The 26,256-nt window shown below is 45.1% G+C and overlaps 3 protein-coding genes and 1 pseudogene across 11 annotated transcripts in view; 2 read left to right on the forward strand and 2 right to left on the reverse strand.

The window, feature by feature from the left end:
• LOC104845530 (zinc finger protein 250-like) overlaps nucleotides 1-14,610 on the forward strand; it is a 30,329-nt gene extending 15,719 nt beyond the window's left edge. Inside the window, 2 exon segments of the mRNA XM_064294319.1 lie at nucleotides 12,110-13,167; nucleotides 13,170-14,610. Coding sequence (XP_064150389.1) covers nucleotides 12,110-13,167; nucleotides 13,170-13,745 — 1,634 coding nt within the window. The 3' untranslated portion in view covers nucleotides 13,746-14,610.
• Nucleotides 5,776-9,778, reverse strand: LOC135232836 (cytochrome c oxidase assembly protein COX20, mitochondrial-like; annotated as a pseudogene).
• Nucleotides 14,611-16,397: 1,787 nt separating the features above from the next.
• LOC100673355 (zinc finger protein 501-like) lies at nucleotides 16,398-25,405 on the reverse strand. Of its 3 annotated transcripts, XM_064294344.1 has the most exons (3): nucleotides 25,339-25,389; nucleotides 21,216-21,316; nucleotides 16,398-19,666 (listed from the first exon to the last, which is right to left on the reverse strand). In XM_064294344.1, exon 3 carries the CDS (start codon nucleotides 19,390-19,392, stop codon nucleotides 18,193-18,195), a length of 1,200 nt encoding a protein of 399 aa, XP_064150414.1. In that variant the 5' UTR covers nucleotides 19,393-19,666; nucleotides 21,216-21,316; nucleotides 25,339-25,389; the 3' UTR covers nucleotides 16,398-18,192. The 3 variants fall into 3 exon arrangements, with proteins under 3 accessions (XP_064150414.1, XP_064150415.1, XP_064150416.1); XM_064294345.1 differs by lacking the exon at nucleotides 21,216-21,316 and having other exon boundaries at nucleotides 25,339-25,405; XM_064294346.1 differs by lacking the exon at nucleotides 21,216-21,316 and having other exon boundaries at nucleotides 16,398-19,661; nucleotides 25,339-25,395.
• A 95-nt stretch (nucleotides 25,406-25,500) lies between these two features.
• The window catches only part of LOC104845529 (zinc finger and SCAN domain-containing protein 22), a 30,707-nt gene continuing 29,951 nt past the window's right edge, over nucleotides 25,501-26,256 (forward strand). For all 7 annotated transcript variants that reach the window (XR_010323414.1, XM_064294331.1, XM_064294330.1 and 4 more), the window contains exon 1: nucleotides 25,501-25,785. The gene's annotated coding sequence lies outside the window, so the exon portion shown is untranslated. The remainder of the gene's footprint in view (nucleotides 25,786-26,256) is intronic.

The raw sequence follows: 26,256 nt of genomic DNA on the forward strand, positions 1-26,256 counted from the left end.
TTCATTTTCCAAGTATTTGATTTCTTTTCCCTAGTTTTTCTGTTACTGATCTCTAGTTTTATTGCCTTGTGGTCTGAGAAGATGCTTTGTAATATTTCGATGTTTTGGACTCTGCAAAGGTTTGTTTTATGACCTAATATGTGGTCTATTCTAGAGAATGTTCCATGTGCGCTAGAAAAAAAAGTATATTTTGCAGCAGTTGGGTGGAGAGTTCTGTATAAGTCAATGAGGTCAAGTTGGTTGATTGTTGTAATTAGATCTTCCGTGTCTCTGTTGAGCTTCTTACTGGATGTCCTGTCCTTCTCCGAAAGTGGTGTGTTGAAGTCTCCTACTATAATTGTGGAGGTATCTATCTCGCTTTTCAATTCTGTTAAAATTTGATTTATGTATCTTGCAGCCCTGTCATTGGGTACGTAAATATTTAATATGGTTATGTCTTCCCGATCAATTGTCCCTTTTATCATTATGTAGTGTCCTTCTTTATCCTTTGTGGTGGATTTAAGTCTAAAGTCTATTTTGTCAGAAATTAATATTGCTACTTCTCTTCTTTTTTGCTTATTGTTTGGTTGATATACTTTTTTCCATCCTTTGAGTTTTAGTTTGTTTGTGTCTCTAAGTCTAAGGTGTGTCTCTTGTAGGCAGCATATAGATGGATCGTGTTTCTTTATCCAGTCTGTGACTCTCTGTCTCTTTATTGGTGCATTTAGTCCATTTACATTCAGGGTAATTATAGATAAATAAGTTTTTAGTGCTGTCATTTTGATGCCTTTTTATGTGTGTTGTTGACAATTTCATTTTTCCACATACTTTTTTGTGCTGAGGCGTTTTTCTTAGTAAATTGTGAGATCCTCATTTTCATAGTGCTTGACTTTATGTTAGTTGAGTCGTTACGTTTTTCTTGGTTTTTATCCTGAGTTATAGAGTTGTTATACCTTTTTGTGGTTACCTTATTATTTACCCCTATTTTTCTAAGTAAAAACCTAACTTGTATTGTTCTATATCGCCTTGTATCCCTCTCCATATGGCAGTTCAATGCCTCCTGTATTTAGTCCCTCTTTTTGATTATTGTGATCTTTTACCTATTGACTTCCATGATTCCCTGTTATGTGTATTTTTTTTTAATTAATCTTAATTTGTTTGTTTTTGTGATTTCCCTATTTGAGTTGATATCAGGACGTTCTGTTTTGTGACCTTGTGTTGTGCTGATATCTGATATTATTGGTTCTCTGACCAAACAATATCCTTTAGTATTTCTTGTAGCTTTGGTTTGGTTTTTGCAAATTCTCTAAACTTGTGTTTGTCTGTAAATATCTTAATTTCGCCTTCATATTTCAGAGAGAGTTTTGCTGGATATATGATCCTTGGCTGGCAGTTTTTCTCCTTCAGTGTTCTGTATATGTCGTCCCATTCCCTTCTTGCCTGCATGGTTTCTGCTGAGTAGTCAGAACATATTCTTATTGATTCTGCCTTGAAGGAAACCTTTCTTTTCTCCCTGGCTGCTTTTAAAATTTTCTGTTTATCTTTGGTTTTGGCAAGTTTGATGATAATATGTCTTGGTGTTTTTCTTTTTGGATCAATCTTAAATAGGGTTCGATGAGCATCATGGATAGATATCCTTTCGTCTTTCATGATGTCAGGGAAGTTTTCTGTCAGGAGTTCTTCAACTATTTTCTCTGTGTTTTCTGTCCCCCCTCCCTGTTCTGGGACTCCAATCACCCGCAGGCTATCCTTCTTGATAGAGTCCCACATAATTCTTAGGGTTTCTTCATTTTTTTTAATTCTTTTATCTGATTTTATTTCAGCTATGTTGGTGTTGATTCCCTGGTCCTCCAGATGTCCCAGTCTGCATTCTAATTGCTCGAGTCTGCTCCTCTGACTTCCTAGTGCGTTGTCTAATTCTGTTATTTTATTGTTAATCTTTTGGATTTCTACATGTTGTCTCTCTATGGACTCTTGCAACTTATTAATTTTTCCAGTATGTTCTTGAATAATCTTTTTGAGTTCTTCAACAGTTTTATCAGTGTGTTCCTTGGCTTTTTCTGCAGTTATCCTAATTTCATTTGTGATATCATTAAGCATTCTGTAAATTAGTTTTTTATATTCTGTATCTGATAATTCCAAGATTGTATCTTCATTTGGGAAAGATTTTGATTCTTTTGTTTGGGGGGTTGGAGAAGCTGTCATGGTCTGCTTCTTTAAGTGGTTTGATATGGATTGTTGTCTCCGAGCCATCACTGGGAAACTAGTTTTTCCAGAAAATCCGCTAAAAAAAAAATGCAGTCAGACCCCTATCAGAGTTCTCCCTCTGGCTCAGGCTATTCAGATGTTAATGAAGCCGCCTGCGTCCAGTCCAAATCCCTGCGGGATGGTTCCCCGGCTCGGACGCTGCTCTTTCTGCTCCAAGACCAGTCACTGCCTCCCAGGGACTTCTCCTACCGGCTGCGTCCCATGCCGCCTGTGGAACCGGCTGGTCCCCCTCCCGGGGTTAGTTCAGGGGGGTGGAGCAGCTGTCTGTGCTTGTGCCGTACCTGACTGGTACGCTGGCTCCAGGCTCTGGAAACAATCGCTGCTTCCCCGTATTAGTTCGTTCTCCGTCTCTAAATCTGTGTTTGTTGTTCAGGATTCATAGATTGTTATGTATGTGATCGATTCACTTGTTTTTCTGTGTCTTTGTTGTAAGAGGGATCCGAGGTAAGCGTCTGCCTAGTCCGCCATCTTGGCTCTGCCCCTTGATGTCTTTTTATGGATGGATAATATCTCATTGGATGGCCCACATTTTGTTTATCCATTTATTTGTTGATGGACATTTGGGTTGTTTCCACTTTTTGGCTCTTATGAACAACACTGCTATGAACATTCATGTACAAGTTTTTGTGTGGACATGTGTTTTCAGTTCTCTTGGCTACGTTCCTAGGTGTTAAATTGCAGTGTCATATGGTAACTCCATGCTTTTTGAGGAACTGTCAGACTGTTTTCCACAGCAGCTGCACCATTGTACATTCCTGGAACGTACAAGGGTTCCAATTTCTCCAGGTTGTCACCAACACTTGTGATTTTTTTGTCCTTTTCATTATAGTTATCCTATTGAGTGTACATAACTTATTTTCATAATTAAGAATGGCAAATCAATTTTCAGACCTGAATCACAGCCCCAGATAATAAACACCTGTGTGTAGGACACCTACGGGGCTTAGACAGGCATCATCTCACAGCAGCCCCATGAGGCATATTGTGCGAGGTCCTAGTGACAGAGCTGGGCTGTATACGCATTCTCTCCCCGCTGCCACACTACCTCCTGTGAACCCTGCTCCCGGCCCTCTAGTGGTCTGGGAAGGAGCCCCAGGTTTTGGGGACAGTGAGAGCCACACTCCTGGCTCTGCTCTCAGGCCTCAGCCGTGGCCCACATGCAGCGTCTGGCTGTGCAGTGACATTGGTGGATTGGTCAGTGCCTGGTAGCTGTTTTCAGTGTGAGGACTGGGGGTTGGCAATGGGGGTGGGTGTTGGAGATGGGTTTCTTTCCTTGAGACCTTTCCTCAGGCATCCAGATCCTGGTAAATGACACTGTTCAACTGAGCAGGTCTGTCGTACATGAAATATGCTCACACCAACCTTGGACTCACCCTCTTCCCTGGGTTCAGGTCTTATTACCGGGAGTCTTTTTCAACTCTTATTGCGGTTATAAGGCTGCTATGAGTCTGAATCTACTTAACGGCAATGAGTTTTAGTCCCTGTGCTGCTATGATAAATCCCCACAAACTTAGTGGCTTAAAATAACACATATTTATTCTCTCACAATTCTGGAGGCCTGAAGTCTGAAATCTGTATCACTGGGCTGAAATCAAGGTGTCGGCAGGGCTCTGCTTCCTCCCTCTGGAGGCTCTCAGGGAGAATCCTTCCTTGTCTCTTCCACCTTCTGGTGGCTGCTGGCATTCCCTGTGGCTATTTCATTCAAATCTCTGCATCCGTGGTCACATCACCTAATCATCTCTTTGTCAAACCTCCCTCTGCTTCTGTCTTATAAGGGTGCATGGGATTGTATTTAGGGAACTGGGATACTCTAGAATAATCTCCTCATCTCAAATTCCTTTGCTTCATCATATCTTTTGCCGTATAAGGTAACATGCACAGGCTCCAGGGATTTGAACGTGACGAATATACCTTCTTGTTGTTGTTGTGTGCTATTGAGTCAATTCTGACTCATAGTGACCCTATAGAACAGAGTGGAACTGTCCCGTGGAGTTTCCCAGGCTGTAATCTTTATGGGAGCAAATCTCTAAGTCTTTTCTTGGGTGTTGGGTTCAAACCGCCAATCTTTTGGTTAGCAGTCGAGCACTTAACCATTACAACACCAGGGCTCCTTATATATACCTTGGGGGACCATTTTCAGCCTACCACACAGGGTCTCACTCCTCAGATACACATCTTCATCATTTTTTAGCTGGGTGACCATGGGCTCACTGCTTACCATTTCTGAAGCCCAGGGTCTCTAACACATCATGTGGCTTCGAGGTCGTGGTTGGGCCACAGCATATCCTTCCTGCCAATAATTAGTGTACATCTGCAGGGAACAGGCCCTGTTCTAAAGAAAAGAGCATTATGAATGGCCAAAATGGTGACAGAGTCATCAGTGGCTCTCATTGACCTTGGCCCATCTCTTTGCACGCTCCCTTATACCACCTCGATTCCCCACTGCAGAAAAGAGTTACCATAGCAGGCTGAGACTGCCATCTTTGGAAAGGCCTTGGCTGGTATCTGAGAACTTCGATTTCTGAAGAGCTCCCACCACCGTAACTGATAAGAGTGGCTTCCTGTACTCCATCCAACACCAGTAGAATTCAGTCTTGTCAAGTGGATATGGAACATTCTCCAGGAAAGTTAGGCCACAAAACAAGTCTCAATAAACTTTCAAAGTTTGAAATGATACAGAGTATTTTCTCCAGCCACAGTAGAATGGAAAACATACAAATATGTGGAAATTAAGCAACATACTCAAAAATGTAATCACAGGGAAAATTTAAAATACTTAACAGATGAATGAAATGAAAACATGACATACTAAAACTTATGGAATGCAGCTAAAGTAGTGTTCGGAGGGCAATGTATAGCCTTAAATGCCTACATAAGGATCCTGTGGTGCAATGGTTAAGCATTCACCTGCTGACTGAAAGGTTGGTCTTTCAAACCTGTCCAGTAGCTCCGTGGGAGAAAAGACCCAGTGATCTGCTCCTGTAAAGATTACAGCCCAGGACGGGGCCAAGATGGCGGAATAGTCAAATGCTTCCTGTCATTCCTCTTACAACAAAGACCCAGAAAAACAAGGGAATCGAATATATATGACAATCTAGGAACCCTAATCATCAAAGACAAAGCTGAAGAATCGGACTGAGCAGAAGGTAGAATGAGAGACAATTCAAAAGCAGTGGAAATTGGGAACTACAGATCATGGCATCACCTGTGCCCTGCTAGCTGAGTCTGCACAGTGCATATAGACTGAGGCAAGCAGCAACATCCCAAGCCAAGGCCCACCACATCTTGTGCAGCCAAGCAGCAACCAATCTGCACACACCTCCAGAACCAAACAGGAGCAACACCAGACCTGCGAAAGTTAAGCGTAAGCTCCCAACCTACCGCATGTGCTGGCAAAATAACCCCTCCCCCAACCCCGGAGACTGACAGCAGAGAATCACTCTTTCCCTTACCCACCCTCAACCCGCTACAACACCAGTCCCATGGCATTCAACAATGTCATGCCCCCTAAGCTAGGAACTCAGGGCCCATCAGGAGGCCCTGCCCCTTTGCCCAGCCACTGGCATACAAGGTCTACAGACTTGCAGTGCCCTTCACCCCGCCCAGTTCCTTGTGGGCCAGTTCAACACTGCACACCCTAATGAGCATAAAACAGCAGGGCATACACCTGAAGCCCATTTTCACCTGCAGCAGCCAAGGGGAAACTGCAAATTTATGACATATTATACCGCCCTGCCACCTCACCTAAGATGGGGCCTCACCCAGCCACACTGGGGGCCTGAGGGCCAGTGGTACCACCCACTCCATCTAGTCAGCCAAAACAGGGTCTGAGAATTAGTGGTGCCTCCCAACCCCTCCAGCCAACGGCACCGCATGCCCAAGGACTGGCTGTACTCCACTATGCACCCCAGGGGACAGGGACACGCCCTCCATCCAGGCACCTGGGGGCAGCCATCAGACCCCTGCCTTGCCTCACACATCACCCCCCACCAGTGCAATCAGAGACCTGTGCCTGCTCCAAACACTCCCATGCAGCCCTGCCCTCCTAGGACTGTAGGTGAAAGTTTGCATCACATGCTTGGTGACTGACAACCTGGACACCTGTGCCCTGAATAACCACACCCCTACAAGAACAGTGAATAGACTCCTGGGCTCACACATCTAGTAGCTGCTCTGACCACCTGCAGACAGGACATGAAAGCTTCAATGACACGAACAACCAAAGTAGCTCACACACTCAGCCTAGTTGGGCATGTTAAAACAAAACAAAAATACAGGATGCAGTAAACAAAAATACAATAAATAAACATAACTTATTGATGCCTTGGAGACAACAGTCAATATCAAATCACATAAAGAAGCAGGACAAGATGGCTCCAGCAAGTGACTAAAATAAAGAAGCAGAAAACCTTTCAGAGGAAGATAAAGTAATGGAACTACCTGATAAAGAATTCAAAAGACTAATATGCAGAGCTCTCCGAGAGATCAGGCAAAGCTCAAACCAAGCCAAGGTGCACACAGACAAAGCAATAGAAGAATTCAGGAAAACAATACAAGAATAAAATGACAGAGTAAACAAGCTACTAGAAGCTGTACAGAGAAAACAACTAGAAATCCAAAAGATTAACGATAAAATTTCAGAATTAGACAACTCAATAAAAGGTCATAGGAGCAGAATTGAGCAATGGAAGTCAGAATTAGTGAAACTGAAGATAAATCCCTTGAAACCAATTTGTTTGTGGAAAAATCAGAAGAAAGGATGAAAAAAATGAAGAAAGCCTAAGAATTGTGTGGGATGCTATCAAAAGGAAAAACCTGCAAGTGATCAGAGCACCACAGCACGGGGGATAACAGAAAACACAGACAATTGTTGAAGATTTGCTGAGAGAAAACTTCCCTAGTATCATGAAAGATGAGAAGATGTCTCTTCAAGAAGCTCAACGAACCCCATACAGGGCAGACCCCAAAAGAAAGTCACCAAGACATATCATAATCAAACTTGCCAAAACCAAAGACAAAGAAAGAATCTTGAGAGTGGTTAGGGATAAACGAAAAGTCACCTACAAAGGAGAACCAATAAGACTAAGCTCTGATGACTCAGCAGAAACCATGCAGGCAAGAAGGCAATGGGATGACATATATAAAGCCTTGAAGAAAAAAAATTGCCAGTCAAGAATTATATATCCAGCACAATTGTCCCTCAAATATGATGGGGGAATTAGATCATTTCCAGATAAATGGAAATTAAGGGAATTTGTAAAAATCAGACCAAAATTACAAGAAATATTCAAGGGAATCCTGCAGTTGGAGAATCAATAACATCAGACAACAATCCAAGACTAGGACACAGGACAAATCAAACAGTTATTGACATAGATAGAGAATTGAAAAAAACAAATCAAAGCTAAAAGACTGAAAATAGGGAACCAGAGACTTCAATATGTAAAGGACAACAGTGTCAAAACAAAAAAAAAGGGAATAAACAGTGTAGTGATAGAACTTCCACATAGAGAGGAAGTTAAGGCAGTATCAAGAAATAAAAGGCTGGTTTAAATTTAGAAAAGTAAAGGCAAATTTCAAGGTAACCACAAAGGAAACTAACAAACCTACTCATCAAAATAAAAAAAGAAAAACATTAAGACTCAGCAAACATAAAATCAACAATAATAAAAGAGATGAAAAGAAAATACCTAAAGAAAAAGAAAACAGCACAGAAAATTAAGTGGAACAAAAAAACTGTCAATACCACCAAAAAAAAAAAAAATTACTGCAGTAAACTCATACCTAATAACCCTATACACTGAATGTAAATGTCCTAAATGCACCAGTAAAGAGACAGAGAGTGGCAGAATGCATAAAATAACACAATCTGTCTATATGCTATCTACAAGAGACACACCTTAGACACAAAGACATAAACAAACTAAAACTCAAAGGATGGAAAAAATATATATCATGGAAGCAACAACCAAAAAAGTACCACTACAACAACAGACACATAGACCAAAGGAACAGAACTGAGAACCCAGATGTAAATTCATCCATTTATTAGCTGATATATATTTTTTTTTTACAAAGGCCCAAAGCCTGTTAAATGGGGGAAAGACAGTCACTTTAACAAATGGTGCTGGCATAATTGAATATCCATCTGTGAAAAATGAAATAGGACCCATACCTCACACCATACACAAAAACTAACTCAAAATGGATCAAATATCTAAATATAAAATCTAAAATGATAAAGGTCATGGAAGAAAAAATAGGGACAATGCTAGGGGCTCTAATACATGGCACAAATGGTATACAAACTATAAGTAGTAAAGCTCAAACACCGGAAGAGAAACTAAATAATTGGGAGTCCTTAAAAATCAAACAACTTATGCTCATCAAAAGACCTCACCAAAAGAGTACTTCTTCAAAAGAGTTAAAAGAGAACCTACAGACTGGGAAAAAAATTTTGGCTATGACATATCTGATGAGGGTCTAATCTCTAAAATCTACAAGATACTGAAACACCTCAACAACAAAAAGCCAAATAATCCAATTTAAAAATGGGCAAAAGATATGAACAGACACTTCACCAAAGAAGACATTCGGGTGGCTAACAGACACATGAGGAAATGCTTGTGATCATTAGGTGTTAGAGAAATGCAAGTGAAAACTATCTTGAGATACCAACCCACACTGACAATACTGGCACTAATCCAAAAAACACAAGGTAATAAATGTTGGCGAGGTTGTGGGAAGATTGGAACTCTTTTTTTTAGAAAATTCAACTGGGAGAGATTTTATTCCTTGAAATGCTTGTCACTAAACTCATACTTATTACAAAGAAACTCTTATCCAAGCACATCAAATCAAATATGAGGTTTTACAATTTTATTCTTATAACATGCTGCCAATCAATTCTGTTCATATTTTAAGTGTGAAAATTCCAGTGTATGTAGCATAGAAGGATGCTGCTAGACTGGCAGTAGACGCAGGGCAAGAGTTAATTTGCAAGTGTTTATACCTGTGTGTGTGTAAAAAGATAACTTACACATGCTTTATTTACTTGATTGAAAAACTTTCTTATTGTTCATAAAACGTTTTGTGTAGTTGATCTCAGCTTTGTGCGTGCTGATTTCAGTGAGTTGTATTTTCATTTTCTCTGCCGAATACTGCTCAATTGCTGCTGTTGCCGTCTGTCTGTTTTCTTTCAGGATCTTGGTGGGTGCTTTCATATAAAATCTTATTTTTAATTCCTTCTCTAGCAATTCTTTCCTGGATTCTTAGCTTTGCATAATTCTACCTACAATGGAATCAGCATCCTAAAGTCATCAAAATAAACCCTCCTGCTCCAACATCATATGATCTTCTAATTCTACTTAGTTAATAAAAAATCTCAAAGGCCAGCAACAGCAGATCCTAATGAACCATAAAATATTGAATCCTGGGCACAAGGAATGTTTTCGACATCTAAAATTCCTTCGAGCTTAAAGGCCTTCCCTTATCTAGGCTTGCCAGGCTCCTGCTCGGCAGCCATGGGGGCCAGTAAGCACTGTACCCAACTGGCTATCTCTAAAAACCGCCCAGAGCAGAAATGCCCGCCTGGCCAGGCACGCTGCCGAGACTGGAATTCTTAAGCACTGCTGGTGGGAATGTAAAATGGTACAATCACTTTGGAAAATGATATGTCACTTGCTTAAAAAGCTAGAAATAGAAATATCATAGGATCCAGCAATCCCACTCCTAGGACTATACCCTAGAGAATAAGAGCCATAACACAAATGGACATATGCACACCCATTTTCATTGCAGCACTGTTCACAATAGCAAAAAGATGGAAACAACCTAAATGCCCATCAACATGAATGGATAACAAATTATGATATATACACATAGTGGAATACTATGCAGTGACAAAGGACAATGATGAATCCACGAAACATCTCACAACATGCATGAATCTGAAGGGCTTTATACTGAGTGAAATAAATGAGTCACAAAAGGATAAATATTATATGAGACCACTATTATAAGAATTCAAGAAAAGGTTTACACACAGAAAAAAGAATTCCTTGATGGTAATGAGGGTGGGGAGGGAAAAGGAGGGGAAATCACTAGATAGTAGACAAGTGTCATCTTCAGTAACGGGAAGGACAACACACAATATGGGGAAGTCAGCACAACTGGACCAAAGCATAGAAGTTTCCTAGACACATCCAAACACATTGAGGAACCCAGTAGCTGGGGCTGGAGCATGGGGACGGTCGTCTCAGGGGACATCTAGGTCAATTGGCATAACATAGTTTATAAAGAAAATGTTCTACATCCCACTTTGATGAGTAGTGTCTGGGGTCTTAAGAGCCTGCAAGCGGCCATCCCACCCTGAACAAAGGAGAATGAAGAAAACCAAAGACACAAGGAAAAATTAGCCCAAAGGGCTAAAGGACTACAGGAACTGTAGACTCCACCAGCCTGAAACCAGAAGAACTAGAGGGTGTCTCGCTACCACCAACCATCCTGACAAGGATCACAGCAGAGAGTCCCTGACAGAGCAAGAGAAAAATGCAACCAGAATTAAAATTCATGTAAAAAGATCAGACTTACTGGTCTGACAGATACTGAAGGAACCCCTGAAACTATGGCCCCCGAATGCTCTGCTAAACCAGAACTGAAACTATTCCCGAAGCCCATTTTTCAGACAAAGATTAGACAGGCCTATAAAACAAAAAATAACACATGTGAGGCCTGTGGTTCTTAGTTCAATCAAATATATAAGACCAAATGGGCAGCTCCTGTCCAAAAGCAGGACGAGAAGGCAGGAAGGGACAGGAACTGGACAAATGGACACAGGGAACCCGAGGCAGAAAGGGGGAGTGTGCTGTCACACTGTGGGGATTGCAACCAATCTCACAAAACAATATGTGTATAAATTTTTGAATGAGAAATTAACTTGGGCTGTAAACCTTCACCTAAAGTACAATTAAAAAAGAAATTACACCCTAGAAAACCCCATGGGGCAGTTCTACACTGTCCTATGAGGTTGCTATAAGTCAGAATTTACTTGACAACACACAAAAACAACAGCAACAACAAATGTCAAGAGTGGCTCCCTGTGCCTACACTGTGGAAACAATGTGGTTTATACTGAACACCTGCTTTCCTTCTGGGGGTCTGGAATTTTGTTATGTGCCAGGCAGAGGGTGCCTACATGAGCAAACCAAAATAAAACCAGATCAGTTGCCCTAGAGTCAATTCCAACTCATAGTGACCCTGTAAGGACAGAGTAGAACTGCCCCATGGAGTTTCCAAGGAGTGGCTGATGGGTTCGAACTGCCAGCCTTTTTGGTTAGCAGCTGATCTCTTTACCTACTGCCACCAGGGCTCCAGCGCCTACCTGATGAGCCCCCAGTAAAAACCTTAGACACTGAGACACTGATGAGTGCCCCTGGTGGTGTCACACGTTTGTCACAACTCATTGCTGGGGGAATTAAGCACATCCCGTGCAACACCACTGAAGAACTCTTGGAAACTCGTGTCTGGTTTCCTCTCGACCTGGCTCCATGCTCCATTTCCCTGTGCTGCTCTGGCTTTTTATCCTTTTGCTGTCATAAACCATAGCGGTGAGTCCCATGAGTCCTAGCAAGTCCTTGAACCTGGAGGTGGTCTTGCGAAATAGACTCACCCACTGTTCTGTCCTCAGACCCCAGTCCACTTCCTCAACTGCAAGAGCCCTTTCTGGAAGCCTCAGATCCACAGGATCCTGGCCAGCATTTTGTTCGGCTGCCCTGCTCTGACGACTTAGTAAGTTCTGTCCCACCGCTCGCAGAGGGTGCACATTCAGGTTGGGACCTGAGCTCGGTTGCTTGTTTTTCAGACTCAGCGCAGGAGACCCAGGCTGCACGACCTCCTCCAGGTGAAGACGCGTCACCTCGCAGGCGGATGACAGCGGGGCTCCAGGGGCAGGATTTCTGGAACACCACGTTGAAAGACATCCCGGAGCTGAACGGCTGGGCAGTGGAGAGTCGGCGGCACTGCAGCCAACGCAAGAAGAGCCCCCAGAGCCCCTTCCTCATGGAGTGTCAGGCCACTCCAGTAGGGGCGCAGGGTCTTGCCAACCATGGCCACAAAAAGGGCTTCGTGTGTAGGTCAGCCCTAGACCAGGGTCGCCCCTGCAGAAGAGAGGGCGCTTGTGGGGAAGCCTGTACCTGTTTCCCAGAGCTTAGTCAGCCACAAGGAGTCCACACTGGGGAGGGCACAGCAGCGCGCCGGGGATGGGACGATGCCTTCAGCAAGAACACATGCCGACTGAGGATTCCTGAGGGGAGGAAGTCCTACACATGTGAGGAGTGTGGGAAAGCTTTTAGCCAGAGCACGCACCTCATTCAACACCAGCGGATCCACACCGGCGAGAAGCCTTACGTGTGCCGGGAGTGCAGACGCGCCTTCAGCAAGAACTCGTCCCTCGTCAAACACCAGCGGATCCACACGGGTGAGAAGCCCTACGCCTGCAGCATCTGCAACAAGTGCTTCCGCGAGAGCTCAGCCCTCGCCAGGCACCAGCGGGTGCACACGGGTGAGAAGCCATACGGGTGCAGCGAGTGTGGCCGCGCCTTCAGCCAGAGCACCCATCTGGTGCAGCACCGGCGAGTCCACACTGGGGAGAAGCCGTTCGCCTGCAAAGAGTGTGGCAAAGCCTTTGCCGGCTCCTCAGCCCTCCTTGTCCATCACAGGACCCACACTGGGGAGAGGCCCTACGAGTGCCGCCTGTGTTGCAAGGCGTTCAGTGTCAGTTCGTCCCTGGCTGAGCACCAGCGCTGCCACACCGGGGAGAAGCCGTACACATGCAGCGAGTGCGGCAAGGCCTTCAGCCAGAGTGCATCCCTCAGCAAGCACCAGCGGGTGCACACGGGAGAGAAGCCCTACGCGTGTGGGTCAAGTGCAGGCACGCCTTCAGCCAGAGTTCGTCCCTGGCTAAACACCAGCGGGTGCACACGGGCGAGAAGCCCTACAGGTGTGCCGAGTGCAGGAAGCCATTCAGCAACTTCTCTGCACTCGTCCTACACCAGCGGAGCCACACAGGTGAGCAGCCCTACACCTGCGGAGAATGCGGTAAGGCCTTCAGCCAGAGCAAGTTCCTCACGCAGCACCAGCGCATCCACACCGGGGAGAAGCCCCACATCTGCGGCGACTGCGGGAAGGTCTTCATGCAGAGTTCGTCCCTTGCCCTCCATCAGAGGACACACTCGGGGGAGAAGCTGGACAAGTACAATGAGTGCGGGAAGGCCTACATCCACCTGTGGCACCTGATTGAGCACTACCGGGCGCACACCGGCGAGCTGCCCTACGCCTGCAACGTGTGCTGCAAGGCTTTCAGCCGTGGCACGCACCTTACGCAGCACCAGCGGGCCCGCTTGAGCGGCAAGCCCTTGGTCTGCGTCACGTGTGGCAGGTGTCAGAAAACCTTCAGCGAGGCTGTGGCCTTCATTCTCCACCAGAAGGTTCACGACTGAAAGAAGCGTTTCGAGTGTTGTGAGTGCGGCAGAGCCTTCAGCCAGAGCAGATTCCTGGCCCAGCATCAGGGAACTCACTCTCTGGAGAGAAAGCGAGTACCAGAATACCCTCAATAACTGGTTCTCCTGCGTCAGTGAAGTGGGGACCTGTGGAACAGTGGCAGAAGCCTTCCGTCTATCTTCAGAGTCTTGTCTTCTGTCCTGGGGAGGCCCCTGTGTGTGTCAGGAATGTGGGCTGGGTGCAAAGCAGCCCCTGCTGGGTCACCTACCTGGGCAGGTGAGAAAGGTGGAGTGAGTCTTGGATCCGCCTTCCTCTTCAGGAAGTACCCTCTACGAAGATGTCAGAGCTGCTTCTCTGAAATCTTCCAGAAAGCACTGGTGTTGCAATGGTTAAGCACCTGGCTGCTAACCAAAAGGCTGGTGGTTCAAACCCACCCAGTGGCTCCACAGAAGAAAGGCCTGGTGATCTACCCCCGTAAATACTGCAGCCTACGAAACCCTGTGGGGCAGTTCTACCTTCCAGAGTCGCTGTGAGTCTGTATCCACTGGAGGGCATCCAACAACCACTCCCTCAATTCTTCTCCATCATGCAGGTCCCAGCGATGCCCACCAGATGGCAGGAGAGGCCCGCAGGTGTGAGTGGGCTGTTTCTGCACTGCCTGGACCACAGTTTAAGTTTCTGCCAAGGCAGAAGTTAATTTTTTTTTTAAAGCTATTTTTAAACGATCCTCTTTCAGTTGTCTGTGTATCCTATTAACTCAGGCCATAGGTTTTGGGTTTTGATTTTTTTCTTTTCCCCCAAAAAGTAAGTTTTATATGTTCAAGTGTCATGAAGTCCAGCTCTTAAAAAAAAAAAAAAAAAGTTGCATATTCTTCTTCAGCTTCAGTGTGAGGACTTCCCTAAAGTCTATTGAAATGGCAAAAAAAAAAAAGCAACGTTAACATAAAAGGCTTTATTTTGTACTTTGCAGTTACTTTACAGGAGCCCCTGGGTGGTGCAAATGGTTGAAGGATTCACTTACTAACCAAAAGGTTGGCGGTTGGAACCCATCCAGTAGGCTCCTCAGAAGAAAGGCCTGACTATCTGCTCCTGAAGGGTCACAGCCTTGAAAACCTTATGGAGCAGTTCTACTTTGTACCCATGGGGTTGCCATGAGTCAGAATTGACTTGATGGCAACTGGTTTGTTTGATTAAGCATTTTACAAGCTTGCCCCATTTCAGCAACCCTTATGTACTAGTTTTAGGGCAGCCGTAACACATTACCACAAATTAGATGGCTTAAAACAACATAAATTTTTTCCATAACATCTCTGGAAGTCAGAAGGCTGAAATCAAGGTGTTAGCAGGACTGTGCTCCTCTAGGGGAGAATCTCTCAGCTCCAGGTGTTCCTTGGCTTGTGGCAGCATTACTCCCCTCTCTGCCTCCATCTTCACATGGCCTTCTTCCCTCTGTCTGTGTGCCCATATCTCCTTCTCTTTTCCCTTGTAAAGACACCAGTCATTAGATTTAGGGTCACTTTAATCCAATATGACTTCATCTTAAGGGATCACATCTACAACGACCCTATTTCCAAATAAGGTCACATTTGCTGGTATCCTGTGTTAGGATTGAACATCTCTTTGGTGGGGGGGGGGAGGGTTACACAATTTAACCCACACCACCAGCTGTGTGACCAGGAGTGAGTCTCTTGCCCTTTCTGTGCTCAGCTGATGCAAGGAGGCAGTGTGCAGAAGAGCCCTCGACAAGTTTCGGCCATACCATCTCGAGATGATGGAATTTTGACCTCAGAAACAGGCTGCCTGCAAGTGTTAGAGGCTGGACCCTAGAGTTCAGACCAGGCCTTTCCTGGCCTCTGACTCCTCTCCTGGAGCATAGGGCCTGTAGGCCCTCTGAACTCACAATGAGTAACTGACACACCCTCGGGATGCTGCTGGTGACATTACAAACCCTAGTTTTAGAAAAGGAAGTTGAGGCTGGAGGTGATGCCCTGGTTCTGAATTCAGGACACTTGGGCCCCACTCTTGTTGGCTTTACGTGGTGCCCTGTAGACAGCCCCAGGGGCATCTGCCTTCCTCTACGCCCCAGCTGGAATCTCAACTCACTCCCAGGGGCTGACACTTCACACATTGCTGTAAAAAAATCAGCATAGCATGCTTATGAAAATGGGGGCGGGGGGAGTGCTGGCAAACAAACGTGGAAGTCACACATTATTTGTGTAAAAATACAGTAGTTAATTAGGGAAATGCAAATCAAAACCACAATGAGAACACTGCACACATATTAGGATGGCAAATATCAAAAAGACAGACAATAACAAGTGTTGGGGATGTGGAGAAATTGGAACCCTCATTGTCTTGACAATGTAAAACTGTGCAGCCGCTATGGAATATAGTCTGGCAGTTCCTCAAAATGCTAAACACAGAGTTACCATACGACTCAGCAATTCCCATTCCAGGTATATACCCAAGAGAACTGAAAACATATTCACAAAATCTTGTGAACAAACCTCATAGCAGCATTATTCATAATAGCCAAACAGTAGAAACAACCCAAACATCCATCAACTTCTGTGGTGTATCCATAGAACTTGGATATTATTTGGCCATAAAATGGAATGAAGTACTGCCACATGCTACAACATAGGTGGATCTTGAAAAAATTATGCCAAGTCAAAGACGCCAGACACAAAAGGCCACATGCTGTGTGATCCCATTTATATAAGATGTCTGGGTAGGCAAATCCCTAGAGATCACTGGTGGCCAGGGGGCTAAGGGGAGAGGGGAGGGAGAGTGACTGCTGATGGCTATGGGTTTCCTTCTGGTGTGATGAAAATGGCCCTGGAATTAGTGATGATGGTTGCATAACCTCTTATACTGAAATCATTGGATTTTACACTTTAAAAGAATGGATTTTATAGTATGTGAATTATATCTCAATAAAGCCATTCTACAAAACACACACACACCTAGATATGCAAATAAGGACACATGGACACACAAACACACGTGCACAGGTGAGCACACACGCCTCACAGAAGCAGCGCCTCTGGCCTCTGCGTGGAGGACCCAGAAGCTGCCCCAGGGTCCCAAATCCATTCCACCAACACTCTGGGGCACCTCTGTGATTCTCCCCCACCATCCGCTGCCATGGAAGACTGGCCTGAACCCCATGCTCTCGGGGCTTCTGTGGAAAAGCACCCAGGGGGCCAGGAGTCAGCCAGCTGCCTGGGGAACACGTAAATGAATGTGTGTGCATGTGCTTATATATGAGAGTGAATGTAAGAGTGTGACTAAATGTGTCTATGTGTATGTGAATGCATGTGACTAATTAACCATGTGCTACTTGCGTGTGAGTGAATGTGTGACTGTGTGTGAAAGTGTATGTGAGGGTGTGTATATAAAAGTGTCAATGTGTATATGGACGTGTACATGAGAGTAAGTGAATGTGTAAGTGTATGTGTGACTGTGTGTAACCATGTGTTGCGTGTGTATGAACATGTGTCGTATGAGTGTGAGTGAATGTATGTATATGGTTGTACATGGTCCACGAGTAAGTTTATGTGAATGTGTCAGTGTGTGATGAATGTGACTGAGTATAAATGAGTGTGCATTTGAGAAGGTGTTAGTGATGTGGGGTTGGGCTAGGCAGAGGGCTCAGGGCTGGACAATCAGGAGCCGTCTCAGAGATAAAGCACAGACAGGAGGCAGATTTGGCTATTCAAATTAACTGATACAGCCCAGGGAGTGCCTTGTGCACAAAAGCAACTCAGTGAAGATGTGGTTTATTATTACAATTATTGGGGGTGGGCTCCTGGGGCTGTGCCTTCAACAACAGAAGTGTGATGGCATAAGACTGCGAGGAAGGCCAAAGAAGTGAAAGCAACCAGTGCTGCCCGCAGAGCAAAGCCCAATCCAGTGCATGGTGCAAAGTGATGAAATGAGTCTCAGCAAGGAAAAGCAAAGGATTCCTTGGATTAGGATACCCATGGTGTGTCCACCAGTGGTCAGAAGATGGAAAGGGGGTGTTTACACAGAATGTCTAGAACAGACAAATCTGTAGATAAAGAAAGTAGCTTAATGGTTGCCAGGGCTGGGGGGGAAGGGAAGGATGGGAATTGACCGCTGATAGGTTCAGGGTTTCTTGTTGGGGTGATGAAAATGTTCTGGAACTAGATAGTGGTGATGGTTGCACAACTCTGTGAATATACTAAAAACCACTGAATTACACTTTAAAAGGGCAAACTTTATGGTATGTCAATATAGCAATAAGAATGTTAAACATAAAGAGAAAAAAGAAATGGAAGGGGGACCCGACAGAGGGGCAAGCCCCAGCAAAGAAGACTGAAATGGGGAGAGCCTCTGAGGTGGCCAAAGGAGGGTGGGAGGTGAGGTGCCGCGCCCCCAGGAGGTGGGACATGAGGCATCGCTGGCGGCGGGACACCGGAGCTATTCCCTGGAGTGGAGCTTCCGGTGCTGGAGGAGGTAGGAGCTGTATCGAAAGGCCTTGCCGCACTCGCCACAGGTGTAGGGCTTCTCGCCCGTGTGGATCCGCTGGTGCTGGGCAAGGTGCGAGCGCTGAATGAAGGCCTTGCCGCATTCCAGGCAGGCGTAGGGCTTCTCGCCCGTGTGGATCCGCTGATGCTCCACGAGGTAGGCGCTCACACTGAAGGCCTTCCCGCACGCCGGGCACTCATAGGGCTTCTCGCCCGTGTGGATCCGCTGGTGCTGGCTGAGCTGCGAGCTCTGAACAAAGGCTTTGCCGCACCGGCCGCACGCGTAGGGCCTCTCCCCACTGTGCGTCCTCTGGTGGGTGACGAGTGCAGTCTTCCACATGAAGGTGCGCCCACAGTCGCCACACGCGTAGGGCCTCTCGCCCGTGTGGATCCGCTGGTGCTGGCTGAGGTCCGAGCTGCCCTTGAAGGCCTTGCCGCAGTCCAAGCACTCGTAGGGCTTCTCGCCCGTGTGGATCTTGTGGTGCTCAATGAGGGTGGAGCTCTGTCCAAAGGCCTTGCCGCACTCGATGCACCGGTACGGCTTCTCACCGCTGTGCATCCTCTGGTGGCGGATCAGGGGCGAGCTCCACCGGAAGGCTTTCCCGCACTCCTGACACTGGTAGGGCTTCTCCCCAGTGTGAATGCGCTGGTGTTTCCGAAGGTCCGAGCTCCCCCGGAAGGCCTTGCCACACTCCCTGCATTTGTAAGGCTTCTCCCCGGTGTGCGTCCTCTGGTGCAGTGTGAGGGTGGAGTTCTGAATGAAGACCTTCCCGCACTCGCTGCATTCGTAGGGTTTCACACCAGTGTGGATCCTCTGGTGCTCGATAAGGTTGGACCGGCACCGGAAGACTTTCCCACATGCGCCGCACAGATACGGCTTCTCCCCGGTGTGAGTCCTCTCGTGCACCGTGAGGGCCGAGCGCTGCTTGAAGCCCTTCCCGCACACACTACATCTGCAGGTTTTCCCGCTCACACAGGCTGCTTGCAACTCGGCTGGCTCCCGAGCCTGCTCAAAGCTTCCTGCATGTGTGATTAACACAGGAGCTTTCTCTTCCATGGCAACACTGTCTGGTTTGATGGAGCTGGAAGGCACCCTAGCACTTCTCACAATTTCAAAGCCCCCAGAGCATCTTCCCCCACTAGGGGTTTCCATGTCCAGGACTGACTGTGGTTTAAAATCTCCTTCCTGGAAAAACAATTGTTCTTCCAAGTCTTTGGCAGAATTTCTGTTCTGGTTCCTGGAATGGGCCTCGGATGTGTGGATGTCTGTTGAGGGCAAAGCCTGGTAAGACCTCTTCTGTTCCCACCTACATAACCATTACTATCCTGGCGACTGACTGCAGGTCTTTGGATTAGCCCTGTGGCCACCTGCCTTAATCCCAAAGTAACCAAGGTCACAAATGTTGACTTTGTTGGCTTTTTCTACACTGAAAGAAAAAAAAAATCGAAAGGATTGTTTAAGTGGATAGAATTACTGGTTCAAATCTTTACCCCTCCTTGACCATATTTTAAGGTTCCTCTCACTAAAGGAAGGAGCCCTGGAGGCACAATAGCGAAGTACTCCACTTGACTGCTAGCTAAAAGGGCCATTGGAAAGATGTGGTGATCTGCTCCTGTAAAGATTATAGCCTAGAAAATCCTATGGGGCAGTTCTACTCTGCCACATGGGATGGCTATGAGTTGAAATTGACTCAACAGCACTCAACAACAACAACCCACTAAAGGCTATGTGGATGTCCCACTCTTTCCTTGATTTTGCATTTAGGCCCCCTTTCCTGGGGATATCTAGGGTACATGGCTCAAATCCCAACTCTGTTACCTCTTCACTGTATGACCTTGGGCAAGCCACTTAACCTCTCAGTGCTTCAGTTGCCTCTATAAGATGGAATGGTAACAGCATCCCCTCTTAGAGTTGCTGCAAGGGTTCAGTGAGTTGGTACATGCCAAGCTCTTAGCACAGAGCCTGGAACAGAGGAAATGCTCAAGAAAACTCAGCTGTTATTCTTATCACCCTCTTCTCTCTCCCTGGGAGGCCTCACATACTCCCACTGCCCAACAGCTGTAGACCAACCCCTCACGCCAGACCTCAGTCCTGAGTTTCAGGCCTAGCCAGTCAGAGGCCTGGGGCCCATCCCTACAGATGTAGGTCCCAGTAGCACCCAAGTGCCAAATGCACAGCAGAACTGCCTAGCAGCACATGCACTCTAGAAAAGGTTGTACAATTGGGGTTGACTCCCAATTTCCTTATCTGGTTCCTCCAACCTGCCCTTGACCAGTGTCTGTATCACATCAGCCAGAATGCTGGGGCTGCTCAACCTTCTTGTTTCTCTCCCTCCCACTTGACTCCTCAGACCCACCACATCCATCTCTTGAGCTGTGCTTGACTTTCCCCTGCTTTCGCCATGCACACTGCTGCTGCCCCACCTGTCAAGACTCTCCATTGGTCTCCTGGCTTTCAGCCTCTCTGACCTCCTCTCCTGTTACCCTCCCCTGTGCTTGCCCAGCCCCATGAACAGTTTTCTTGCTGCTCCTCAAACACACCACCAGGCTTGTTTCCACCCCAGGGCTTTTGGTTTTGCAATACTGTCTGCTGAGCCCAAGTGAGGGGACCCAGGCCATAGTAAAATGGAGACGCACTGTTATGGATTGAATTGTATCCCCAAAAATGTGTGTCAACTTGGCTAGGCCATGATTCTCAGTATTGTGTGACTGTCCACCATTTTGTCATCTAATGTGATTTTCCTATGAGTTGTAAATCCTGCTTCTGTGATGTTAATAAGGCAGGTTAGAGGCAGTTATGTTAATGAGGCAGGACTCAATCTACAAGATTAGGTTGTATCTTGAGTCAATCTCTTTTGAGATACAACAGAGAGAAGTGAGCAGAAAGACTAGAGAACCTCATACCACCAGGAAACAAGAGCCAGGAAAATAGCACGTACTTTGGACCCAAGGTCCCTGTACTGAGAGGCTCCTCACCTGGGGAAGATTGATGACAAGGACCTTTCCCCAGAGCTGACAGAGACAGAAAGCCTTCCCCTGGGGCTGGCACCCTGAATTCAGACTTTTAGCCTCCTAAACTGTGAGAGAATAAAGTTTTCTTTGTCAAAGCCATCCACTTGTGGTATTTCTGTTATAGCAGAGCTAGATAACTAAGACACTCACACACCACTTCTCCAAACATATGGAAGTTATAAATCAGGTTAATTCACTGTGAAACAAAGCATGTTCTAAAACTGATTGTGGTGATAGCTGCCCAGCTCTGTGAATATACTACAAACCACTGAATTATACATGTTAAATGGATGAACTCTACGGTATATAAATTCTCAAAAGATATTTAAAATAATAAATTTTAAAAAAGTAAGAATTAAAACAAATACATAAAGATAACTTTAAAATAATAAATAACAAAAGTAAAATGAACATTAAAAAATAAAAATTAGAAATAAAATAATATGTAAATAATAAACTGAAGAAATAGTACATAACAAATAAATAATATTAAATAAGTCAATAAAATATAAATAAAAAATAAAAATACATAAAATAATAAGTTAACAATAAATAAAATACAAATATGTTAAGATAAATAAAATAAACAGACAAGAAGTAAATAATGAAAAATAAATAATTACTAAATAATAAATAAAATGCAATCATATAAATAAATAAAAATTGATGACATAAAACAAATAACAAATATAAAAATAATAAATAAAAAATAACTTAAACATACAGTAAATAAATATAAATAAAAATAAAAAATATATTAAATGATAAGTAAAATAACTGCATAATGAATAAATATAAATAAAATACAAAAAAGCAAATAAATACTAAATAAAAATAACTAAATTAATAAATAATACATAAATTACTAAAACAATAATAATTACAATAAAATAAATGAATATATAATATAAATAAGCAATGAAATTTAAAATAAGCATATATTAACAAATAGTAGTAAATGACAATAATTAATACTTAAACAAGTAATTGATTAATAATTATCCAATTTATGATTATACTAATAACAGACTAATCATTAATAAATAATTTAATTAACAATTAGCTATTTATTTAAGGAGCTCTGATGCCGAAGTGGTTAAGAGCTAAGGCCCCTAACCAAAAAAGTTAAAAAGTTGGCAGTTGGAATCGACCAGCGCTCCTTCGAAACTCTATGGGGCAGTTCTACTCTGTCCTATAGGGTCACCATGAGTCAACTGACTCAATGGCAATGAGTTTGGTTTGGTTTTTGGTTATTTATTTAAATATTTATAAAATTATAGAATAATGAGGTAAACTAATAATCTGTTAATAAATAACAAATACATTATAAATAAATCACCAATAAATATTATTAAATAAATGAATAAATAATACATTAATTAAATTAAACATAAATAATGATAGCATAAAACTAGTAATGAATTAATTTAAAATAAACATACAATTAATATAATTAATTAAAACATAAATGATTAAAACAAATTAGTAAATATAAAATAACTACATAAAATTAAGAATAAAAATAAATATATAATCAATAAGTTAAAATATGTAAAATAATAACTTATTACTGATTAATCAGTTACATATAAACCCACCAAACCCACTGCCATCGAGTCAATTACAACTCATAGCGACTCTATAGGGCAGAAAAGAACTGCCCTATAGAGTTTCCAAGGAGTGCCTGGTGGATTCAAGCTGCCGACCTCTTGGTTAGCAGCCGTAGCACTTAACCACTACACCACCACAGTTTCCAGTTACATATATAAATACTAAATAAATAAAATAATATATAAATACATTTATAAAATAAGTGAATAATTGTGTTAATAAACAATGAATTAATGAATAACAATAAAAAATGAATGAATGAAAATAAATAGTACAGGAATAAACTAATAATAGAACAAATACAATTGAAATATTAATAATAAAAAGAAATTTAAAATTATACATAAATAAAACAAACAAACAAACAAAAAAAAACTCCTTGCCATCGAGTTGATTCCAACTCATAGCGACCCTATAGAACAGAGTAGAACTGCCCCATAGGGTTTCCAAAGAGCACCTGGTGGTTTGGAAACTGCCGACCTTTTGATTAGCAGCCAAACTCTTAACCACTACACCACCAGGGTAGGTAAATATAAAAATAATAAATAAGTAACGATAAATAAAATTAAAAAAATGATAATAATTACATAAATAAATAAAGCATGTTCCATTCTCACTCTGACAAATATTCCTTCCTAATGACCTAGAAGGCCAGGTTCACATTTAGAGTTCTTGAACTCTTCAGGCTTCTACACAAGAGCGTGGCAGCATTGGATGAGCCGGCACCTACTCCTTGATGCACACCCTTTCTTTGCCTACCAGGTCTGTCACACACTGTGAGATACAGAGTGTGTCTTTTGGGTCCATGTGGACACCCAAGCTCCATGAACACCTTGCAAATGGCTGCCCTTGGACACCCCTTAGGCCTATGGATACACACTGGTGGGGCAGTAAGGTTTCCCCTGCAAAGGACAAGCCCAGAAGAAGCTGGGCCACCTGGCAGGGAATTCCAGAATCCCTGTTATCCCAAGCATGGTCTACAAGTGGAGCTGTGCATTGGCTCTGGGCAGGACTTTCTCAGGGCTTGCAAAGGAGCAAGGGTGGAGGAGGGCCAGGACAGGGTTCATACCACCCTCACCCTGCCAGTCCTCCCCATGCAGCAGCTAGAGTAACCTGCAAAAAGCTATGTCTCAGCATGGTCTTTCTCTGCGGAAAGGGCTCTCATGAGTCCCACCTCTCTCAGGGTAAAGTCAAAGTCCACACATGATGCATAAGCCTAGCACGATCTGCCCCAACACAGGCCTCCTCATTCTGACCCCATCCACTTCCATCTCCTTTGCTTGGTCCATCCCAGCCCACCTTGTGCCCAACCGCCTGGAACACTCTCTCCCTGGGTTCCCCACTCTATTCAGGTCTCAGGCCAGATGCCACCTCCTCAGAAAACTGGTTTGTTTCTTTGTTTACACTCCACCTCCCCACATGACATCAGGTCTATGGAGGTAGGCCACGCCTGTTCTCCTAATTGTGGTATCCAGTCTGGTAATGCACTGGCCTGTAGGGGGTGGTCAGTAAGTGTCTGTAGAAGGAAGATAAGATGTGCTCATTCCAACTCTTGGCAGCCTGCAGAGTAAGAACCCAGAAGCTACAAGGGGATGTGGTGACAGGTTGGGGAAAATAAGTACCACTATAACCATCGGACTACCTCACAGGGGCCTGCAGGACCAAGCCTACATGGCACACCCCCTAAGGACCACCACACTCCTGGTCCCAGGCTCTCAGCCAGAGCTCCAACTCAGTGTCTCTCATATACAGCCATCCACATGCACGCAGGCACAAAGGACATGTTTTCACAGTCATGCATCCAAGAACCCACCATGTCACACAATCAAGCCCATGAACACAATTACAGTCACTGTGACATTACTCACAGTCTGGGACCGCCATACTATGTCAGGCCCTCCCTATTTCCTCCATGTCTCTCTCTGTCTCACAGGCACCATCACACATGATGAAAGTCACACATGGCTGCATGGAGATCAATTCACAGGTCACATACACACAGTTACACAGAGAATCACCCATACACATGGATTGCAGAGAGTTACACATCCACCCACCTGGACCCCCAGGTCACACATAGTCACACTTATGATACACATCCATCACAACTGCACCCTCACCCCTCACACCAGCACCCACACTCCTTCACACCAGCACTCTGCACCCCTGACACCAGTACACACATCTTGCATACCTGCTTGCTCACCCCTCACACCAGCATCCTCGCCGCCCTCAAACCGGCACTCCCACCCTCACACTGCCATCTTCACTGTCTCACACCCTCATCCCTCACTCTGGCACTCCAACCACTCACACCAGCACCCCCACACCTCACACGGGAACTCTAAATTCCTCACACTAACACCCCTCACACAACCTCGCCTTCTCAGAATGGCACCCTCACTCTCTCACACACCTCTCACACCCAAGCATCGTCCCGCCTCCCGCAGCCCGCCCCGCCGGGGACTCAGCTCACCGCCACCGCCACCCCACAGAGGCCAGACCGCTGCCATTACGTCCCGCGCGCCCCCACGGACCACAACTCCCGGCGTGCTTCGGGCGGCTCGGGGCCTCTCTGCGACCGGTGGCCTGGGGCTGGCGGCGCGGAGCGTGCCGGGAGGTGTAGTCCAGGTGGGCGGGCGCGCGGGCGTTCTCTGCGTTCTGGGCGCTTCGGCATCTTCTCCCGGAAGTTACTTCCCGTCGCGCCTGCTAGGTGGACCCGGGTCGGGGTCCGAGCAGGGGTCTGGGTCTGCGCTATTGCGGGTACTCCCCTGGCAAGCTCGGGGCCGAACCAGTGAGAGGACCACCGCGGGCCCCGAGATCGCGAAAGCCTGTGGCGGGGCGAGCGGAGTGTATATGTGTGAAAGACCCGCGACAGAGCGAGGGACTGACCACCGGCCGCGTGTGGACCGACTGACGGACTGTGAGTGCGGGGCACAGGCAATGATGGGTTGTGAGTGCGTTATCCATGGACTAAGTGTGGGACCGACTGGCTGATGGAGAGTGTAGGATCGGTGGAAGAATTGTGTCTGATAGGTTGTGCTTCTGTGTCTGACACATTTTGGGTGTGTGTTTCTGACTGACAACTTGGGAATGTGAGGTTGACTGACAGGTTGGGAGTGTGTGATCGACTGACAGATTGAGTGTCTGGCTGACCTGTGGAGTGGTGTGTGCCTCACAGAGATTGTTGTGATTTGACTGAGATTTTGCAGGAGTTGTTGTTCGGTGCCGTCTAGTCGGTTCCTCCTCATAGCGACCCTATGTACAACAGAACGAAACACTGCCCTGTCCTAAGCCATCCTCACAATCGTTGTTATGCTTGAGCTCATTGTTGCAGCCACTGTGTCAATCCACCTCATTGAGGGTCTTCCTCTTTTCCGCTGACCCTGTACTC

This window comes from Loxodonta africana, chromosome 11 (assembly GCF_030014295.1).
Source record: "Loxodonta africana isolate mLoxAfr1 chromosome 11, mLoxAfr1.hap2, whole genome shotgun sequence".
In the NCBI taxonomy this organism is placed as follows: domain Eukaryota; kingdom Metazoa; phylum Chordata; class Mammalia; order Proboscidea; family Elephantidae; genus Loxodonta; species Loxodonta africana.

What these genes read in the sequence shown, in the direction of transcription:
- LOC100673355 (XM_064294345.1), bottom strand. Translation starts at nt 19,392, where the DNA reads ATGGAAACCCCTAGTGGGGGAAGATGCTCTGGGGGCTTTGAAATTGTG.